Source organism: Heterodontus francisci, chromosome 5, assembly GCF_036365525.1.
Source record: "Heterodontus francisci isolate sHetFra1 chromosome 5, sHetFra1.hap1, whole genome shotgun sequence".
Classification (NCBI taxonomy): domain Eukaryota; kingdom Metazoa; phylum Chordata; class Chondrichthyes; order Heterodontiformes; family Heterodontidae; genus Heterodontus; species Heterodontus francisci.
In genome coordinates this window covers 16,540,709-16,557,710 of record NC_090375.1, presented here as the reverse complement: position 1 = coordinate 16,557,710, position 17,002 = coordinate 16,540,709, and the positions used below count along the sequence as shown (strand labels likewise).

General features: G+C 47.1%; 1 protein-coding gene across 1 annotated transcript in view; it reads left to right on the top strand.

Annotated features, from left to right (window-relative positions):
• The window catches only part of LOC137369755 (NIPA-like protein 2), a 110,741-nt gene that overhangs the window by 74,491 nt on the left and 19,248 nt on the right, over window positions 1–17,002 (top strand). Inside the window, exons 6-9 of the mRNA XM_068031158.1 lie at window positions 4,488–4,584; window positions 8,942–9,077; window positions 11,339–11,427; window positions 16,759–16,822. Coding sequence (XP_067887259.1) covers window positions 4,488–4,584; window positions 8,942–9,077; window positions 11,339–11,427; window positions 16,759–16,822 — 386 coding nt within the window. The remainder of the gene's footprint in view (window positions 1–4,487; window positions 4,585–8,941; window positions 9,078–11,338; window positions 11,428–16,758; window positions 16,823–17,002) is intronic.

Sequence of the window (17,002 nt, the reverse complement as noted above, 5' to 3'; positions counted from 1 at the left end):
AGTGAAGGCGGGGCAGAGTGGAGGCAGGGCTGAGTGAAGGCAGGGCTGAGTGAAGGCAGAGCTGAGTTCGGGTGGGACTAAGTGAAGGTGGGGCTGAGTGGAAGCAGGGCAGAGTGGAGGCGGGGCAGAGTGAAGGAGGGGCAGAGTGGAGGCGGGGCAGAGTGGAGGCGGGGCAGAGTGAAGGCGGGGCAGAGTGGAGGCGAGGCAGAGTGAAGGCGGGGCAGAGTGAAGGCGGGGCAGAGTGAAGGCGGGGCAGAGTGAAGGCAGGGCAGAGTGGAGGCGGGTCAGAGTGGAGGCGGGTCTGAGTGGAGGCGGGTCTGAGTGGAGGCGGGTCTGAGTGCAGGCAGGGCTGAGTGAAGGCAGGGCTGAGTTCGGGTGGGACTGAGTGAAGGTGGGGCAGAGTGGAGGAGGGGCAGAGTGGAGGCGGATTTGAGTGAAGGTGGGCCTGATTGGAGGCAGGGCAGAGTGAAGGAGGGGCTGAGTGGAAGCAGGGCAGAGTGGAGGCGGGTCTGAGTGGAGGTGGGGCAGAGTGGAGGTGGGGCAGAGCGGAGGCGGGGTTGAGTGAAGGTGGGGCTGATTGGAGGCAGGGCTGAGTGAAGGCGGGGTTGAGTGAAGGCGGGGTTGAGTGAAGGCGGGGCTGAGTGGAGGCAGGGCAGAGTGAAGGCGGGGCAGAGTGGAGGCAGGGCAGAGTGAAGGCGGGGCTGAGTGGAGGCAGCGCAGAGTGGAGGCGAGGCTGAGTGGAGGCGGGGCTGAATGAAGGCGGGGCTGAGTGGAGGCGGGGCAGAGTGGATGCGGGGCAGAGTGGAGGCGCGGCTGAGTGAAGGCAGGGCAGAGTGGAGGCAGGGCTGAGTGAAGGCGGGGCTGAGTGGAGGCGGGGCAGAGTGGAGGCGGGGCAGAGTGGAGGCAGGACAGAGTGCAGGCGGGGCAGAGTGAAGGCGGGGCAGAGTGGAGGCGGGGCAGAGTGAAGGCGGGGCAAAGTGGAGGCGGGGCAGAGTGGAGGCAAGGCAGAGTGAAGGCGGGGCAGAGTGAAGGCGGGGCAGAGTGGAGGCAGGGCAGAGTGGAGGCGGGGCTGAGTGGAGGCAGGTCTGAGTGAAGGCAGGGCTGAGTGAAGGCAGGGCTGAGTTCGGGTGGGACTGAGTGAAGGTGTGGCAGAGTGGAGGAGGGGCAAAGTGGAGGCGGATTTGAGTGAAGGTGAGCCTGATTGGAGGCAGGGCAGAGTGAAGGAGGGGCTGAGTGGAAGCAGGGCAGAGTGGAGGCGGGGCAGAGTTGAGGCAGGGCAGAGTGGAGGCGGGGCAGAGTGGAGGCGGGGCTGAGTGAAGGCGGGGCTGAGTGAAGGCGGGGCAGAGTGAAGGCGGGGCAGAGTAGAGGCGAGGCAGAGTGAAGGCGGGGCAGAGTGAAGGCGGGGCAGAGTTGAGGCGGGGCAGAGTGAAGGCGGGGCAGAGTGGAGGCGGGGCAGAGTGAAGGCGGGGCAGAGTGGAGGCGGGGCAGAGTGAAGGCAGGGCAGAGTGGAGGCGGGGCAGAGTGAAGGCAGGGCAGAGTGGAGGCTGGGCAGAGTGGAGGCTGGGCAGAGTGGAGGTGGGGCAGAGTGAAGGCGGGGCAGAGTGAAGGCGGGGCAGAGTGGAGGCGGGGCAGAGTGGAGGCGGGGCTGAGTGAAGCGGGGCAGAGTGGAGGCGGGGCAGAGTGGAGGCGGGGAAGAGTGGAGGCGGGGCAGAGTGAAGGCGGGGCAGAGTGAAGCGGGGCAGAGTGAAGCGGGGCAGAGTGGAGGCGGGGCAGAGTGGAGGCGGGGCAGAGTGAAGGCGGGGCAGAGTGGAGGCGGGGCAGAGTGGAGGCGTGGCAGAGTGGAGGCGTGGCAGAGTGAAGCGGGGCAGAGTGGAGGCGGGGCAGAGTGAAGGCGGGGCAGAGTGGAGGCGGGGCAGAGTGAAGGCGGGGCAGAGTGAAGCGGGGCAGAGTGGAGGCGGGGCAGAGTGGAGGCGGGGCAGAGTGAAGGCGGGGCAGAGTGGAGGCAGGGCAGAGTGGAGGCGTGGCAGAGTGAAGCGGGGCAGAGTGGAGGCGGGGCAGAGTGGAGGCGGGGCAGAGTGGAGGCGAGGCAGAGTGGAGGAGGGGCAGAGTGGAGGCGGGGCAGAGTGGAGGCGGGGCTGAGTGAAGCGGGGCAGAGTGGAGGCGAGGCAGAGTGGAGGCGGGGCAGAGTGGAGGCGGGCCAGACTGGAGGCGGGGCAGAGTGGAGGCGGGGCAGAGTGGAGGGGGGCAGAATGGAGGTGAGGTGAGTTGAGTTACAAAGAAAGACAGCAAACATTCCTGTTAACTCAGTAAGAGTTGGGGTGCTCTGGGTGGCACAGCTCTTCATTTGCAGCCAACTGATTACAAAGCCTGTTGTTTGTGTTAACGCTGAGTTTCTTTTACATTGGAAATAATTGTGGTCAGAAACTAGAATTTTAGCAAATCTTATCTGCACAAGTGTGGCTGCGTATTATGGGAACATAATGTTAAAGTACAGGATATCAGTGTTGTGTATTTGTGGTCTGGTACCAGTCTGTGATAGTTTACGTATGTTACATCTCCCAAACCAATGACAGGCTTGTCTGTAGCGTTTATTTAGTTTCAGCGTGACCCTGGAACAGAAGAAGCCTCTAGTTTACAAAAAAATGACACGGAATTTGCAGCACAGAAAGTGGCCTTTGCTCATGTTTCTGCTCCACATGAACATCCTCCTACACAATTTACATCATCTCATTCTATTGATAGATCCATCCATTCCTTTCTCCCTCATTAGTAACAGTAAAGTTTCTTTTACTTCTAAGTTTATTTATATTCGGTGAATATCTCCGCATCAGTACAGCCCAGAGCATGTTTAGAATGTGGAACTTGCTACCACATGGAGTAGATGCGGCGAATAACATGGATACATTCGAGGGGAAGCGAAATAAATACATGAGGGATAAAGGAATAGACAGATATGCTGATAGCTTGAGATGAAGAGGGGTGGGAGGAAGCTCGTGTGGAGCATAAACACCAGCATGGACCAGTTGGGCCGAATGGCCTGTTTTTGTGCTGTAAATTCCATGTAATTCTCTGTGACTTCCTGTTCACTTTCCCCTGAGAATTCCTGGATCCTGCTGCCTAATCGGTCCATCAGCTCTTCTATCAGTTTAAGCCTTCTTGAGGTTCCAGGGCTGCTCTTAACCAATGACAGCAAGTTTCCCAATTTGCTTAGAATTTTTAGGGGATATTTGAAAATGTTTTACTTATTTTATTTAGAGATACAGCACTGAAACAGGCGCTTCAGCCCACCGAGTCTGTGCCGACCAACAACCACCCATTTATATTAATCCTACATTAATCCCATATTCCCTACCACATCCCCACCATCCTCCTACCTACACTCGGGGCAATTTTACAATGGCCAATTTATCTATCGATCTGCAAGTCTTTAACTGTGGGAGGAAACCCACATAGTCACAAGGAGAACTTCCAAACTCCACACAGGCAGTACCCAGAACTGAACCCGGGTTGCTGGAGCTATGAGGCTGCAGTGCTAATCACTGTGCCGCTGTTGTTTATTAAAACTTTGTTTTAATTTATTAATTTATAGGATGTGGGTGTCACTGGCAAGACCAGCATTTATAGCCCATCCTTAATTGTCCTCAAGAAGGTGGTGGTGAGCTGCCTTCTTGATCCACTGCAGTCCATGTGAGGTGGGTACACCCACAGTGCTATTAGGAAGGGAATTCCAGGATTTTGACCCAGTGACAGTGAAGGAACGGCGATATAGTTCCAAGTCAGGATGGTGTGTGACTTAGAGGGGAACTTGCAGATGGTGGTGTTCCCATGCATCTGCTGCCCTTGTCCTTCTCGGTGGTAGAGGTCGCGGGTTTGGAAGGTGCCGTTGAAGGAGCCTTGGTGAGTTGTCGATGGTACACACTGCTGCCACGATGCATCAGTGGTGGAGGGAGTGAATGTTTAAGCTGGTGGAGGGAGTGTTACTCAAACAGGCTGCTTTGTCCTGGATGGTGTTGAGTTGTATTGCTACCAAACATGAAGCAAAACAAGTAATAGTTAATGTCATTTTCCTTGCTAACACTGCACTGAACAAAATTGATATTTTAAAAGCTTATACCTGTTTCAGCAACCATTTGAAGGTCATTCTGCTGAGAGAATTTAAATGAATAAATGATCTTCTGTTTAATGGTTGGTGAAGTGAATGGATTAGGAGGCTTGCAGTCAGTCTCCTTCCAGGCCACCCCCCCCCCCCACCCCGATGGTGACCTACCTTTTACGAGGCCTCGTTGCTTTAAAGATTGAGCCAATGAGGCATCAGGATGTATTTCAGGTGTGGGACAAAGTCCCGCAAAATTGAATCTTTTTGCCCCAGTTTCAGGCAGATCTTTCTTATTTTTTAATCCATGAGATACAAGACAGATCCTCTATGTTTGAGATGGAATTTCAGCTGTGCAGCATTATAACCGCACTTTGTTTCTGCTTTCTTGCAGGCGTTGGCGTTTACATTGTTTTCTATTTTGCTTTATCTCTACAAGAAAAGAGGCCTGAAACACATAGTGATCCTGCTGCTGATGTCTTCATTACTTGGTAAGAGCTGGCACTCAGGGGCAATAGCCACAACTTCCCTTGAATACTTTTTCCATGCTTACGTGGGGAAAATATTTCAATGTGACCAACTCCTTCCCCTGCCACTCCTCCCATCTCTGCCACCCTCCAATCTCCCCAAACTGCGGATTGTAACTAAGGAAACAAAGAGTGTGCAATTCCCAGGGTGCTGCACAACTGCTCCTAACCTGGGAGGAAGTGCACATTAAAACAGTCCCCATAATCCTGCACATTCTTCCTGTTCAGGTAACTATCTGATTCCCTTTTGAAAGCCTCGATTGAATCTGCCTCCACCACACTCTCAGGCAGTGAATTCCAGATCCTAACCACTTGCTGCATAAAAAGTTTTTCCTCATGTCATCATTGCTTCAGTTCAGCCGTGATCTTATTGGACGGCGGAGCAGACTTGAGGGGCTGAGTGACTACTCCTGCTTCTAATTCATATGTTCGTAAGTCTTTTCTTTCTTTCAAAGCCAGAGTGTGATGGTTACAATTGCACATGAGAGCGTAAACATAAATTGGCTTAAGTAGAGTTAATCACAGCTGATGTGGTGAGAGTGGACAGAGAATATTTGTATTGATTTATTAAGGCAAGAAAAATAATGAATTTGTCATATCTTGAGTCCAATTGACGAGTGAAGCATTAAGTTTGATTGACCAAACACTTTTGCAGCATTATTTTCCTCCAGGTGCTTCAGAAATGGAGGGGATTTGGATTGTTCAATCTATTGCAGAATTAAATGTCATGTTAAAACATTCAATATGGCAGTTCAGTATAACACAGAAACCAGAGCATGACTTTCAGCCCTTGGAGCCTGTTGTGGCCAGATACGAACATACGAATTAGGAGCAGGAGTAGGCCATTTGACCCCTTCGAGCCTGCTCTATCATTTAATAAGATCTTGGCCTATCTGATTGTGGCCTCAACTCCACTTTCCGCCTACCGCCCGTGCCCCCCCCCCCCCCCCACCCCAATACCCTTTAACTCCATTGTTAGTCAAGAATTTATCTGCCTCTGCCTTAAAAATATTCAATGACTCTGCTCCCACCGCTCTCTGGGGAAGAGAGTTCCAAAGGCCGCAACGATTTGAGAGAAAAATTGTTTCCTCTTAAATTGGGAGACCCCTTATTTTTAATCTGTGTCCCCTAGTTCTAGCCTCTCCCACAAGGGGAAACATCCTCTCAGTATCCACCCTGTCAAATCCCCTCAGGATTTTATATGTTTGAATAAGATCACCTCTCAAATTCCTTCTAAACTACAATCGATACAGATCCAACCCGTCCAACCTTTCTTCATAAGGTAGCCCCACCCCCATCCCAGATCTTGGTTGATCTGTAACCTATCTTCATTTACCCACCTTGATTCCATAATTCCTTAATACCCTGCCTCATAAAACAAATTCTATCATTCTCAGTTTTGAAATTTTCCAATTGACCCTCAGCCTCAACAGCTTTTTGGGGGAGAGAGTTCCAGAGTTCCACCACCCTTTGTGTGAAGAAGTGCTTCCTAACATCACCCCTGAATGGCCTGGCTCGAATTTTAAGGGAATTATGAAGTTATGAATCTTTATGAATCTCAAGACTGGCAAAAAATGTTTGGCTTTCCTGAATCATTTATAATCCTTTAACCAGAAATATCACCCATAGCAAATCACTTCAACATCCTCCTCCATATCAAAGAACATACAAAGCAAATAAAATAATCCCAAAACACTCAAAGATAAAAACACCAGTGAACAAACAGAATAAACACCCAACTATTCACTGCAGGTAGCAACTATTTGCATTTTGCACTGATAGCACTTTGCTTATGGAGGAAGGGGATCAAACCACGTCCCAAGATCTTTCTTTTTTTTAATCTTTCATGGAATGTGGGTGTCGCTGGCAAGGCCAGCATTTGATGCCCATACCGAATTGCCCTTGACCTGAGTGGTTTGCTAGGCCATTTCAGAGGGCAGTTAAGAGTCAACTACATTGCTGTGGGTCTGGAGTCACATGTAGGCCAGACCAGGTAAAGACAGCAGATTTCCTTCCCTAAAGGACATTAGTGAACCAGATGGGTTTTTACGACCATCAATTATCATTTCATGGCACCATTACTGAGACTAGCTTTCAATTCCAGAATTTATTTAATTGAATTTAAATTCCACCAGCTGCCGTGGTGGGATTTGAACCCCTGTCCCCAGAGCATTAGCCCAGGCCTCTGGATTACGAGTCCAATGACAACCTCTATGCCACCATCTCCCCCAACTCATTTGCATTGTAGTTTTGCAGCAGGAAAAATCTATATTACTTCAGTAAGGCATTTGATAAGGTTCCCCATGGTAGGTTGATGGAGAAAGTAAAGTCGCATGGGGTCCAGGGTGTACTAGCTAGATGGATAAAGAACTGGCTGGGCAACAGGAGACAGAGAGTAGCAGTGGAAGGGAGTTTCTCAAAATGGAGACATGTGGTGTTTCACAGGGATCCGTGCTGGGACCACTGTTGTTTGTGATATACATAAATGATTTGGAGGAAAGTATAGGTGGTCTGATTAGCAAGTTTGCAGACGACACTAAGATTGGTGGAGTAGCAGATAGTGAAGGGGACTGTCAGAGAATACAACAGAATATAGATAGATTGGAGAGTTGGGCAGAGAAATGGCAGATGGAGTTCAATCAGGGCAAATGCGAGGTGATGCATTTTGGAAGATCCAATTCAAGAGTGAACTATACAATAAATGGAAAAGTCCTGGGGAAAATTGATGTACAGAGAGATTTGGGTGTTCAGGTCCATTGTTCCCTGAAGGTGGCAACGCAGGTCAATAGAGTGGTCAAGAAGGCATACGGCATGCTTTCCTTCATCGGACAGGGTATTGAGTACAAGAGTTGGCAGGTCATGTTACAGTTGTATAAGACTTTGGTTCGGCTACATTTGGAATACTGCGTGCAATTCTGGTCGCCACATTACCAAAAGGATGTAGATGCTTTGGAGAGGGTGCAGAGGAGGTTCACCAGGATGTTGTCTGGTATGGAGGGCGCTAGCTATGAAGAGAGGTTGAGTAGATTAGGATTATTTTCATTAGGAAGACGGAGGTTGAGGGGGGACCTGATTGAGGTGTACAAAATCATGAGAGGTATAGACAGGGTGGATAGCAAGAAGCTTTTTCCCAGAGTGGGGGATTCAATTACAAGGGGACACGAGTTCAAAGTGAGAGGGGAAAGGTTTAGGGGGGATATGCGTGGAAATTTCTTTACGCAGAGGGTGGTGGGTGCCTGGAACGCGTTGCCAACGGAGGTGGTAGACGCGGGCACGATAGCGTCTTTTAAGATGTATCTAGACAGATAGATGAATGGGCAGGAAGAAAAGAGATACAGACGCTTAGAAAATAGGCGACAGGTTTAGATAGAGGATCTGGATCGGCGCAGGCTTGGAGGGCCGAAGGGCCTGTTCCTGTGCTGTAATTTTCTTTGTTCTTTGTTCTATATAATTTTGTTGATAATTACTGCACTTTCTCTGGAGAACTTTCTATTTTTGCACCGGTTTAGACGCCTGTACACACCTTCAGTTATGCTGGAGCAGAATCAATGGAATGATGTAATCCCCTTTGTTTAAATTACAGGACAGGCTCCAGAAGGATTTGTGTAGCTTTTATGTTACGGCACAGACTCTGAAGAGGTCTATGAGCTTGTTTTTATATATCACAGCTCGGATCTCAGAGGAATGTGTGATTTTTGTTTACTTAAGAACAAAATGGGAGCAGGAGTAGGTCATATGGCCCCATGAGCCTGCTCTGTCATTCAGTAGAATCTTGACTGATCTGCCTCAACTCCACTTCCCCACCCGATCCCCATTGTCCTTGATTCCCTTAGAGTCCAAAAATCTATCAATCTCGGTCCTGAATATACTCAACGACTGAACTTCCACAGCTCTCTGGGGTAGAGAATTCCAAAGGCTCACAGCAATCTGAGCGAAGAAATTTCTCATCATCTCAGTCCAAAATGGCCGACCCCTTATCCTTTGACTTTGTTGCTTAGTTCTTTACTCTCCAGCTGGGGGAAACAACTGTTCAACATCTACCCTGTCAAACACTCTTAAAATGTTATACATTTCAATGAGATCAGTTTTCATTCTTCTTAACTCCACAGAGTATAGATTCTACTCAATCTCTCCTCATTGATTCCTGGGATAAGATGGTTATCCAACCTAGTGAACCTTCATTGCACCCCTCTAGGGAAAACATGTTCCCCCTTAGGTACAGAGACAAAAACTGTACACTGTACCCCAGGCGTGGTCTCTGGGTTTGTTTGTCTTTTGCATAAGTAAGTCTAATAATCCTTATTGATTGTGTCTTTTACAGCCTCACTGACAGTGATCTCAGTAAAGGCTGTGTCTGGGATGGTGACGAGCTCCATTAAAGGGAAGCTTCAGTTCCAGTATCCCATATTCTACGTGATGCTTGTTATTATGATCACATCTTGTGTTTTCCAAGTACAGTAAGTATTATCAGAAAACAGTTCGGAAAAAAAAGAAAGGCTTGCATTTATATAGCACCTTTCACAACCTCAGGCTGCCCCAAAGCATTTTACAGCCAATGAAGTACTTTTGAAGTGTAGTCACAGTTGTAATGTAGGAAACAGGGCAGCCAATCTGTGCACAGCAAGCTCCCACCAATAGCAATGTGGTAATGCCTTGATAATCTGTTTTTATTGTTATTGATTGAGGGATAAATATTGGCCAGGACACCGGGGAGAACTCCCCTGCTGTCTTCAAGCCAGCATCACTCTGCAACTCTAACACCTAGAGTAAGGTTCTATAAATAGTTTGCTCTGTACTGTATATACTTGTTAGCTGTTAATAAACCTGTTAAAGATCTTCAGCATAACTGGACTCCACGATTCTCATTTATGTTGCATCAGACAGCATAAAGAACTCATTACAGTCCATCATAAGTCCTGGTGATCCTAACATCCAATGTAGCATGAAATTGTTTTTTGTTTTAATTGATTCCTGGGTTATTGCCTCCATTATTGTATCTGGGAGTTTATACCATGTTCTGATTACTGTGTCTGTGAAGATGAATTTCCAGATATCAGGACTAAAATATCCTCTTAGTAGTTTGAACTTGTTTCCCATTCATAAGATTGGGTAGAAAATGAAGAGATGTGGGGGCCTGCGATCTCTTGACCAGTGCTCCCTGCAAAGACCGCTCCTCGTAGAGCTTCGTGTAGCGTGGGTGTACCAGAATGATACCTGGACTCCAAGGGTTAAATTACGAGGAGAGATTAAACAAACTAGAGTTATATTCTCTGAAATTTAGAAGGTTAAGGGGTGATGTGATTGACGTTTTCAAGGTATTAAGGGTAGATAGAGAGAAACTATTTCCGCTGTCTAGGTCTAGAGGGCCTTTCACGAGTGAGATCAGGAAATATTTGTACACACAAAGGGTGGTAGAAGATTAGAACTCTCTTCCACAAACGGCAATTGATGCTGGATCAATTAATTTTAAAACTGAGATTGGTAGATTTTTGCAATCCAAAGGTATTAAGGGATACGGGGAAAAGGTGGATGAATGGGGTTAGGTCGCAGATCAGCCATGATCTCATTGAATGGCAGAACAGGTTCGAGGGGCTGAATGGCCTCCTCCTGTTCCTATATTCCTCACCAAGGGAGGTTAGCAAGCAGAGAGCTCTCTTCCTAGTCTCCCGTTTTGAAGACTTCTGTTAACGGGTTCAGACATTGGCACTATTGCAGGCTTTCAGGCCCTGAGATACATCTTGTCGTATGATTCCCCTTCTGAATCATGCTGACTTGTTAATACGAACTGCTCTAGCTCCAGGTACACAGCTCACCAGCTGATACATATTATCCATATGCCACACTGGCAATCCACTTTTGTGAGCAAGAAATCACTTAACGAATACAATCTCGCTGTGCCCTGCATTCTTGTCCAAACTGCCCTCTCTCATTTTCGGATCACTTCTCCTTCCAGGAATTTCTTGGCTTCTGCTAGTATCTCGTGGGTAGTTACCCAGGGTTTTCTACCTTAATTGCATCTTTTACCTGTTAAAATCCAGCCAGTGTCCTCTTTCCTTCATCTTGGTTAGCAACTCTCCTCTCACGGTAACCCTGTACCCGGTTGTACTATTGCTCCAGCTCCAATCCCTGTGTAGTCACTCTTGAAGTCTGATGCACTCAATGCTCTGACATTGAATCTGAGAGTGCAGTGTTCCCTCAGCACTGCACTGCTATAGTATCCCTCTCGCCTCTGATTCAGAAGATTGTGGACTCAAGACCCACTCCAAACCTTGAGCAGGTAATCCAGGCTGACACTCCAGGGCAGTACTGAGGAAGTGCTGCATTGTTTCATTTGAGGCATTAAACAGAGGCCCCAACTGCCCTCTCAGGTCCCAGACACTATTTTGAAGAACAGAACAGCAGGGGAACTCTCCCCAGTGTCCAAGCCAATATTTATCTCTCAACCAACCTCAATTTAAAAAAAATTATCTGGACATTATCACTGTGCTGTGTGCAAAATTGGCTGCCGTGTTTTCTGCATTACAACTACATGACTACACTTCTAAAGTACTTAATTGGCTGTAAAGGACGCCCTGAGGTTGTTGGAGAAATGCAAGTCTGCCTGTCTTTCTGGTGTTGTGGAGTTCTTAAATGAAACTTTGCATGAAAAGATGTTTGGAATTCTGTGGGCTGAATTTGGAGCTTGCTACTTATGCTCAACAATGATGATTTCTTGCAGATTCTTGAACAAAGCCATGCAGCTCTATAATGCAACTGAAGTGGTGCCAATCAACTTTGTGTTCTTTACAACTAGTGCCATCATAGCAGGTATGAAGGTGTACCTCCCCATCTTGCTACTGGAGAATCAAATAACTATCCCAGCTGGTGAATAAGAACATGGAGACAGGAACGGAGGTGGGAGGGTATGGCAAGCAAAATGGCAGTGGACGTGGTTCCTGACATTGCCCCGGCCCCCTGCCATTTTGTATTCCTGCCTCCACTCCAATTTTATAGCGGATGGAAGGGCCCACCGCCACGTGGAGATGCTGCCAGTTAAGGCCTGGTGGCATCCTAGCGGGATCAGGGGGTCCCTCCATTGGTGGCAATCCAGGGCCCCCGGAGAGTCCCCCTGGCAGGGATGGCCATGCCCCCCAGGAAGGCCCCACCCTCAACCCCGATGCCAGGGCCTGCCTGCCTGACTGGCCCCGGCATCCCCGACTCCACTTCCCTGTCCCGGGGTCTCTGATGTCCCTGCAATACCGGAAATGGCCACCATTCCTGGTGATGCTGCCAGTATTGCAGAGCTACCAGCCTCCCGATTGGCCAGCAGCTCTGGAGGCGGGAGCTTGTTCCTTAAAGGAACGGTGTCCCTGATGGCGGGCAGTTAATTGGCTGCCCGCCGTGAGATAGCAATGGGGGTCGAGGCAGGGTCTCCCCCCTGCCTTCCAGCCCCCTGCCAGGACCACCGTGGTCAGAATAAATTCCGGCCCATGGTGCAATTTTTTTTATAGTCATTCATGGAATGTGGGCGTCGCTGGCCAGGCCAGCATTTATTGCCCATTCCCTAATTGCCCTTGAGAAGGTGGTGAGTGAGCTTATTGCTTTTTGGAGCACTACCTTAGAACCTTTTGTTTTCACTTTATTAAGAAAAGAATTTGCTACTTTTTTTCCTTCTGTACCCACCCTTGTGAAGAAAAGAAAATGCAAAAACCTGTATTGGACTATTCACTTTGTAATGCATTGTGCACATTTCAACCCTGTAGTATCACAGTCTTTTACAGACATGTGGTGAGATATTTCAGTCCCTTATTGACACGTCCGAGATCTCTTTCTTTTGGGCCTCCTTATCTCGAGAGACAATGGATACGCGCCTGGAGGTGGTCAGTGGTTTGTGAAGCAGCGCCTGGAGTGGCTATAAAGGCCAATTCTGGAGTGACAGGCTCTTCCACAGGTGCTGCAGAGAAATTTGTTTGTTGGGGCTGTTGCACAGTTGGCTCTCCCCTTGCGCCTCTGTCTTTTTTCCTGCCAACTACTAAGTCTCTTCGACTCGCCACAATTTAGCCCTGTCTTTATGGCTGCCCGCCAGCTCTGGCGAATACTGGCAACTGACTCCCACGACTTGTGATCAATGTCACACGATTTCATGTCACGTTTGCAGACGTCTTTATAACGGAGACATGGACGGCCGGTGGGTCTGATACCAGTGGCGAGCTCGCTGTACAATGTGTCTTTGGGGATCCTGCCATCTTCCATGCGGCTCACATGGCCAAGCCATCTCAAGCGCCGCTGACTCAGTAGTGTGTATAAGCTGGGGGTGTTGGCCGCTTCAAGGACTTCTGTGTTGGAGATATAGTCCTGCCACCTGATGCCAAGTATTCTCCGAAGGCAGCGAAGATGGAATGAATTGAGACGTCGCTCTTGGCTGGCATACGTTGTCCAGGCCTCGCTGCCGTAGAGCAAGGTACTGAGGACACAGGCCTGATACACTCGGACTTTTGTGTTCCGTGTCAGTGCGCCATTTTCCCATACTCTCTTGGCCAGTCTGGACATAGCAGTGGAAGCCTTACCCATGCGCTTGTTGATTTCTGCATCTAGAGACAGGTTACTGGTGATAGTTGAGCCTAGGTAGGTGAACTCTTGAACCACTTCCAGAGCATGGTCGCCAATATTGATGGATGGAGCATTTCTGACATCCTGCCCCATGATGTTCGTTTTCTTGAGGCTGATGGTTAGGCCAAATTCATTGCAGGCAGACGCAAACCTGTCGATGAGACTCTGCAGGCATTCTTCAGTGTGAGATGTTAAAGCAGCATCGTCAGCAAAGAGGAGTTCTCTGATGAGGACTTTCCGTACTTTGGACTTCGCTCTTAGACGAGATACTGCAGTCTAATAGGAACAGGAGGAGACCATTCAGCTCCTTAAGCCTGTTATGCCATTCAGATAGATTATGGCTGATTTGTATCTGAACTTCACATACCCTACGTGGTTCCGTAACACTTAATATCCCTGCATAACAAAAATCTATCAATCTCGGTTTTGAAATTTTCAATTGACCCTCAGCCCCAGCAGTTTTTTGGGGGAGAGTTTTCCAGATTGATATGACCCTTTGTGTGAAGAAGTGCTCCCTGATATCACCCCATGTGGCTTGACTCTCATTTTAAGGTTATGTCCCCTTGTTCTGGACTTCCCCATTAGAGGACATAGACATAAGGACAGCCTGTCATTTCACAGTGATTGTAGTGAGTATTTCTGTGTCTCGAACATGTTGTTGCATTTTGCTAAAGTTTCCAAAGAAGGAAATATTTTATTCTGGAAATTTCTTTCAGTTTTGAGCAACTAATGTCCACAATGTCACTGGGAAATGTTCCATCTTTTTCACTTTCGGAGCAGTGATTTAGCAGTTTTTTACCCAGAGGCTGGTGACGGTCTGGCCTGGGAGTGTGGTAGATGCAGGTTGCCTCACATCCTTTAAAAAGTACCTGGATGAGCACTTGGCACGTCATAACATTCAAGGCTATGGGCCAAGTGCTGGCAAATGGGATTAGGTAGACAGGTCAGGTGTCTTTAATGCATCGATGCAGATTCGATGGGCCGAAGGGCCTCTTCTGCACTGTATTATTCTGTGATTCTCAGTGATTCTGATATTCCCTGATGAGATGCTGCTGGTTAGGTGACATAAGAATCAATACAGATTATTGATTTGGGTAATAACCACTCAAAAGTGAAAGCAAAGCGTTAATTGGGTAAAAGATTGTCTTTTTTATGAGAACATATTTCTAGCTGTACACCAATCCCCCAGGTTAAATTAGAGACTTGAAATTTCTCCAGAGTATCTATAATTCATTTGTAAAACAAACTGTGGCCTTTACGTGTACTGTTATTCAAAATTAGGTTGATCTTTGTGTCAACATCAAGTGTCAGTTGGGATTCTGTCAGCAAGTATGTCACTTGTGCATGATGAATGATTAATTACTCGAGCAACAAATGATGGTTTATCAAAAAACTGTTGGGCGGTTAATAAAAAGAAATTTACAATGCCAGTTTAAATAACGAAACAACCAAGATTATATGGGAATTATTCAGTGGAATGGAGCATGCAATGTCTGCTGGACTTTTGAATTCAGAAGAAAAAAATTGAAGATAAATCAAACATATGCAATGATCTAGTAAATCATTCATTATGTGTGAAGGAGAAAGATAAAGTTTTATAATTCAAAATTACGAGGAGTTTGTTCTCCTTAAGGGGAGATCTTTCAGAGGTGTTCAAAATCCTGAAGGGATTTTGATGGAGGGCACAGATTTAAGGTAATTGGAAAAAGAACCGGGAGAAGATGAGAACTTATTTTTACGCAGCAAGTTGTTATGATTTGGGCGCGCTGCCTGAAAGCAGAAACAATTGAACTTTCAAAAGGGAATTGGATAAGTACTCGAAAAGGAAACAATTACCAGGCTACGGGAAAAGAGCAGAGTAGTGGGACTAATTGGCTAGCTCTTCCAAAGAGACACCACAGGCACAATGCCCGAAGGGCCTCCTTCTATGCTGTACGATTCTATGATTATGAGCAGCACTTTCATTTGTATGAGAGTAAATACAACGAGCCTCTCCCCTCAGCAGGAGCCATGGTCATAGGGAACACAAAATGTAGAATTAGGGCTGCAGTGTTGGGGCGTTACTGTGATCCACTCTCCCTTGCAGCAAGACCTCCCTGTCAAGAACATGGATCATTGATTTTATCCTTTGGTTTGAAGGCCAGCTATTTTTACTAGTATTGTCTTATTATGAGGTTCCTATTAATGTAAAGATACCATTGAATATGAGGTACTATCACAACACACCTCATTCGTAATATTATAGAATCATAGAATGATTCAGGGCACAAGGAGGCCATTTGATCCATTGTGCCTCTGCCAGCTCTTTGATAGAGTGATCCAATTAATCTCACTCACCTTCCCTGTGAATCTTTTGCCTTCAAGTGTTTACCCAATTCTCATTGGAATGTTACTATTGAATCTGTTTTCACCACCTTTCAGGCAGCACATTCCAGATCATCATAACACACTGTATAATTTTATTTTCCTCGTGTCACCTCTGTTTCTTTTGCTAATTGCCATAAATCAATGTCCTCTGGTTACTGCCTCCTTTTTAATTTTTTAAAACATTTATTCATAAACAGAATGTGGCTAGACCAGCATTTATTGCCCATTCCTGATTACCCTTGAGAAGGTGGTAATGAGCCACCTTCTAGAACCGCTGCAGTCGCTCTGGTGCGAGTACACCCACAGTGCAGTTAAGGAGGAAGTTCCAGGATTTTTCCCCATGCAACAGTGAAGGAATGGCGATATAGTTCCAAGTCAAGATGGTGTGTGACTTGGAGGGCAGCTTGGTGGCTGTAGTGTTCACATGCGTCTGCTGCCCCTGTCCTTCCAGCTGGTAGAGGTCGCAGGTTTGGGAGGCCCTGTTGAATTAACGTCTGCTGGAAATGGTTTCCCCTGATTTACTCTATCAAAACCATTCATGATTTTGACATCTCTATCAAACCTCCTCTTAACCTTTTCTGCTCTACGAGAACGACCCCAGTTTCTCCAGTCTCTCCACATAACTGAAGTGCTTTAATCCTGCTAACATTCTAGTAAATCTCCTCTGCGCCCTCTCTAAGATCCTGACATCCTTCCCAAACACAATACTACAGCTGAGGCCTAACCAGTGATTTAGAGTTTAGCATAACTTCCTTCTACTCTATGCCTCTATTAATGAAGTCAAGGATCCTGTATCCCTTTTTAACAGCTTTCTCAACTTGTCCTGGCACCTACAAAGACTTGTGTGTGTTCACCCGCAAGTGTCTCTGTTCCTGTACGACTGAGAAATTTGTTCCATTTAGTTTGTATTGCCTCTCCTTATTCTTACCACCAAAATGGATCATATTATGTATCATTCATTATACACTTCACTCTAACAAGTGGAACTATATAGGATATTGCAATTTATTACAGTCTAAGCATAAGTTTCTATAAAGTTATATAAAATTTGGAGACCAAATCTGAGAGTGTTCACTGAGTCACCACTTCAGCAGTATTTAAACACTTAGAAAACTGGTAGAAAATTGCATGTGATATCCTAACCATGGCTCTGTATTTCATATTTTATTTGTTTAACTGCAGGAGTGATATTTTATCAGGAGTTCCACGGTGCTGCCTTACTTAATGTGTTTATGTTCTTATTTGGGTAAGTGATGAAACTAGCCAGTAGTAAGCAAAGTCCCTCACTTCTCCATTCTGTTACGACCTCAGTGAGACTGTTAATGTTAAAATACGAGTTATGAACCCCGAGACCAATTAAAAGAATTACACCACAAGATTTCATGTTCTAAGATGGGCGACACAGTGGCGCAGTGGTTAGCACCGC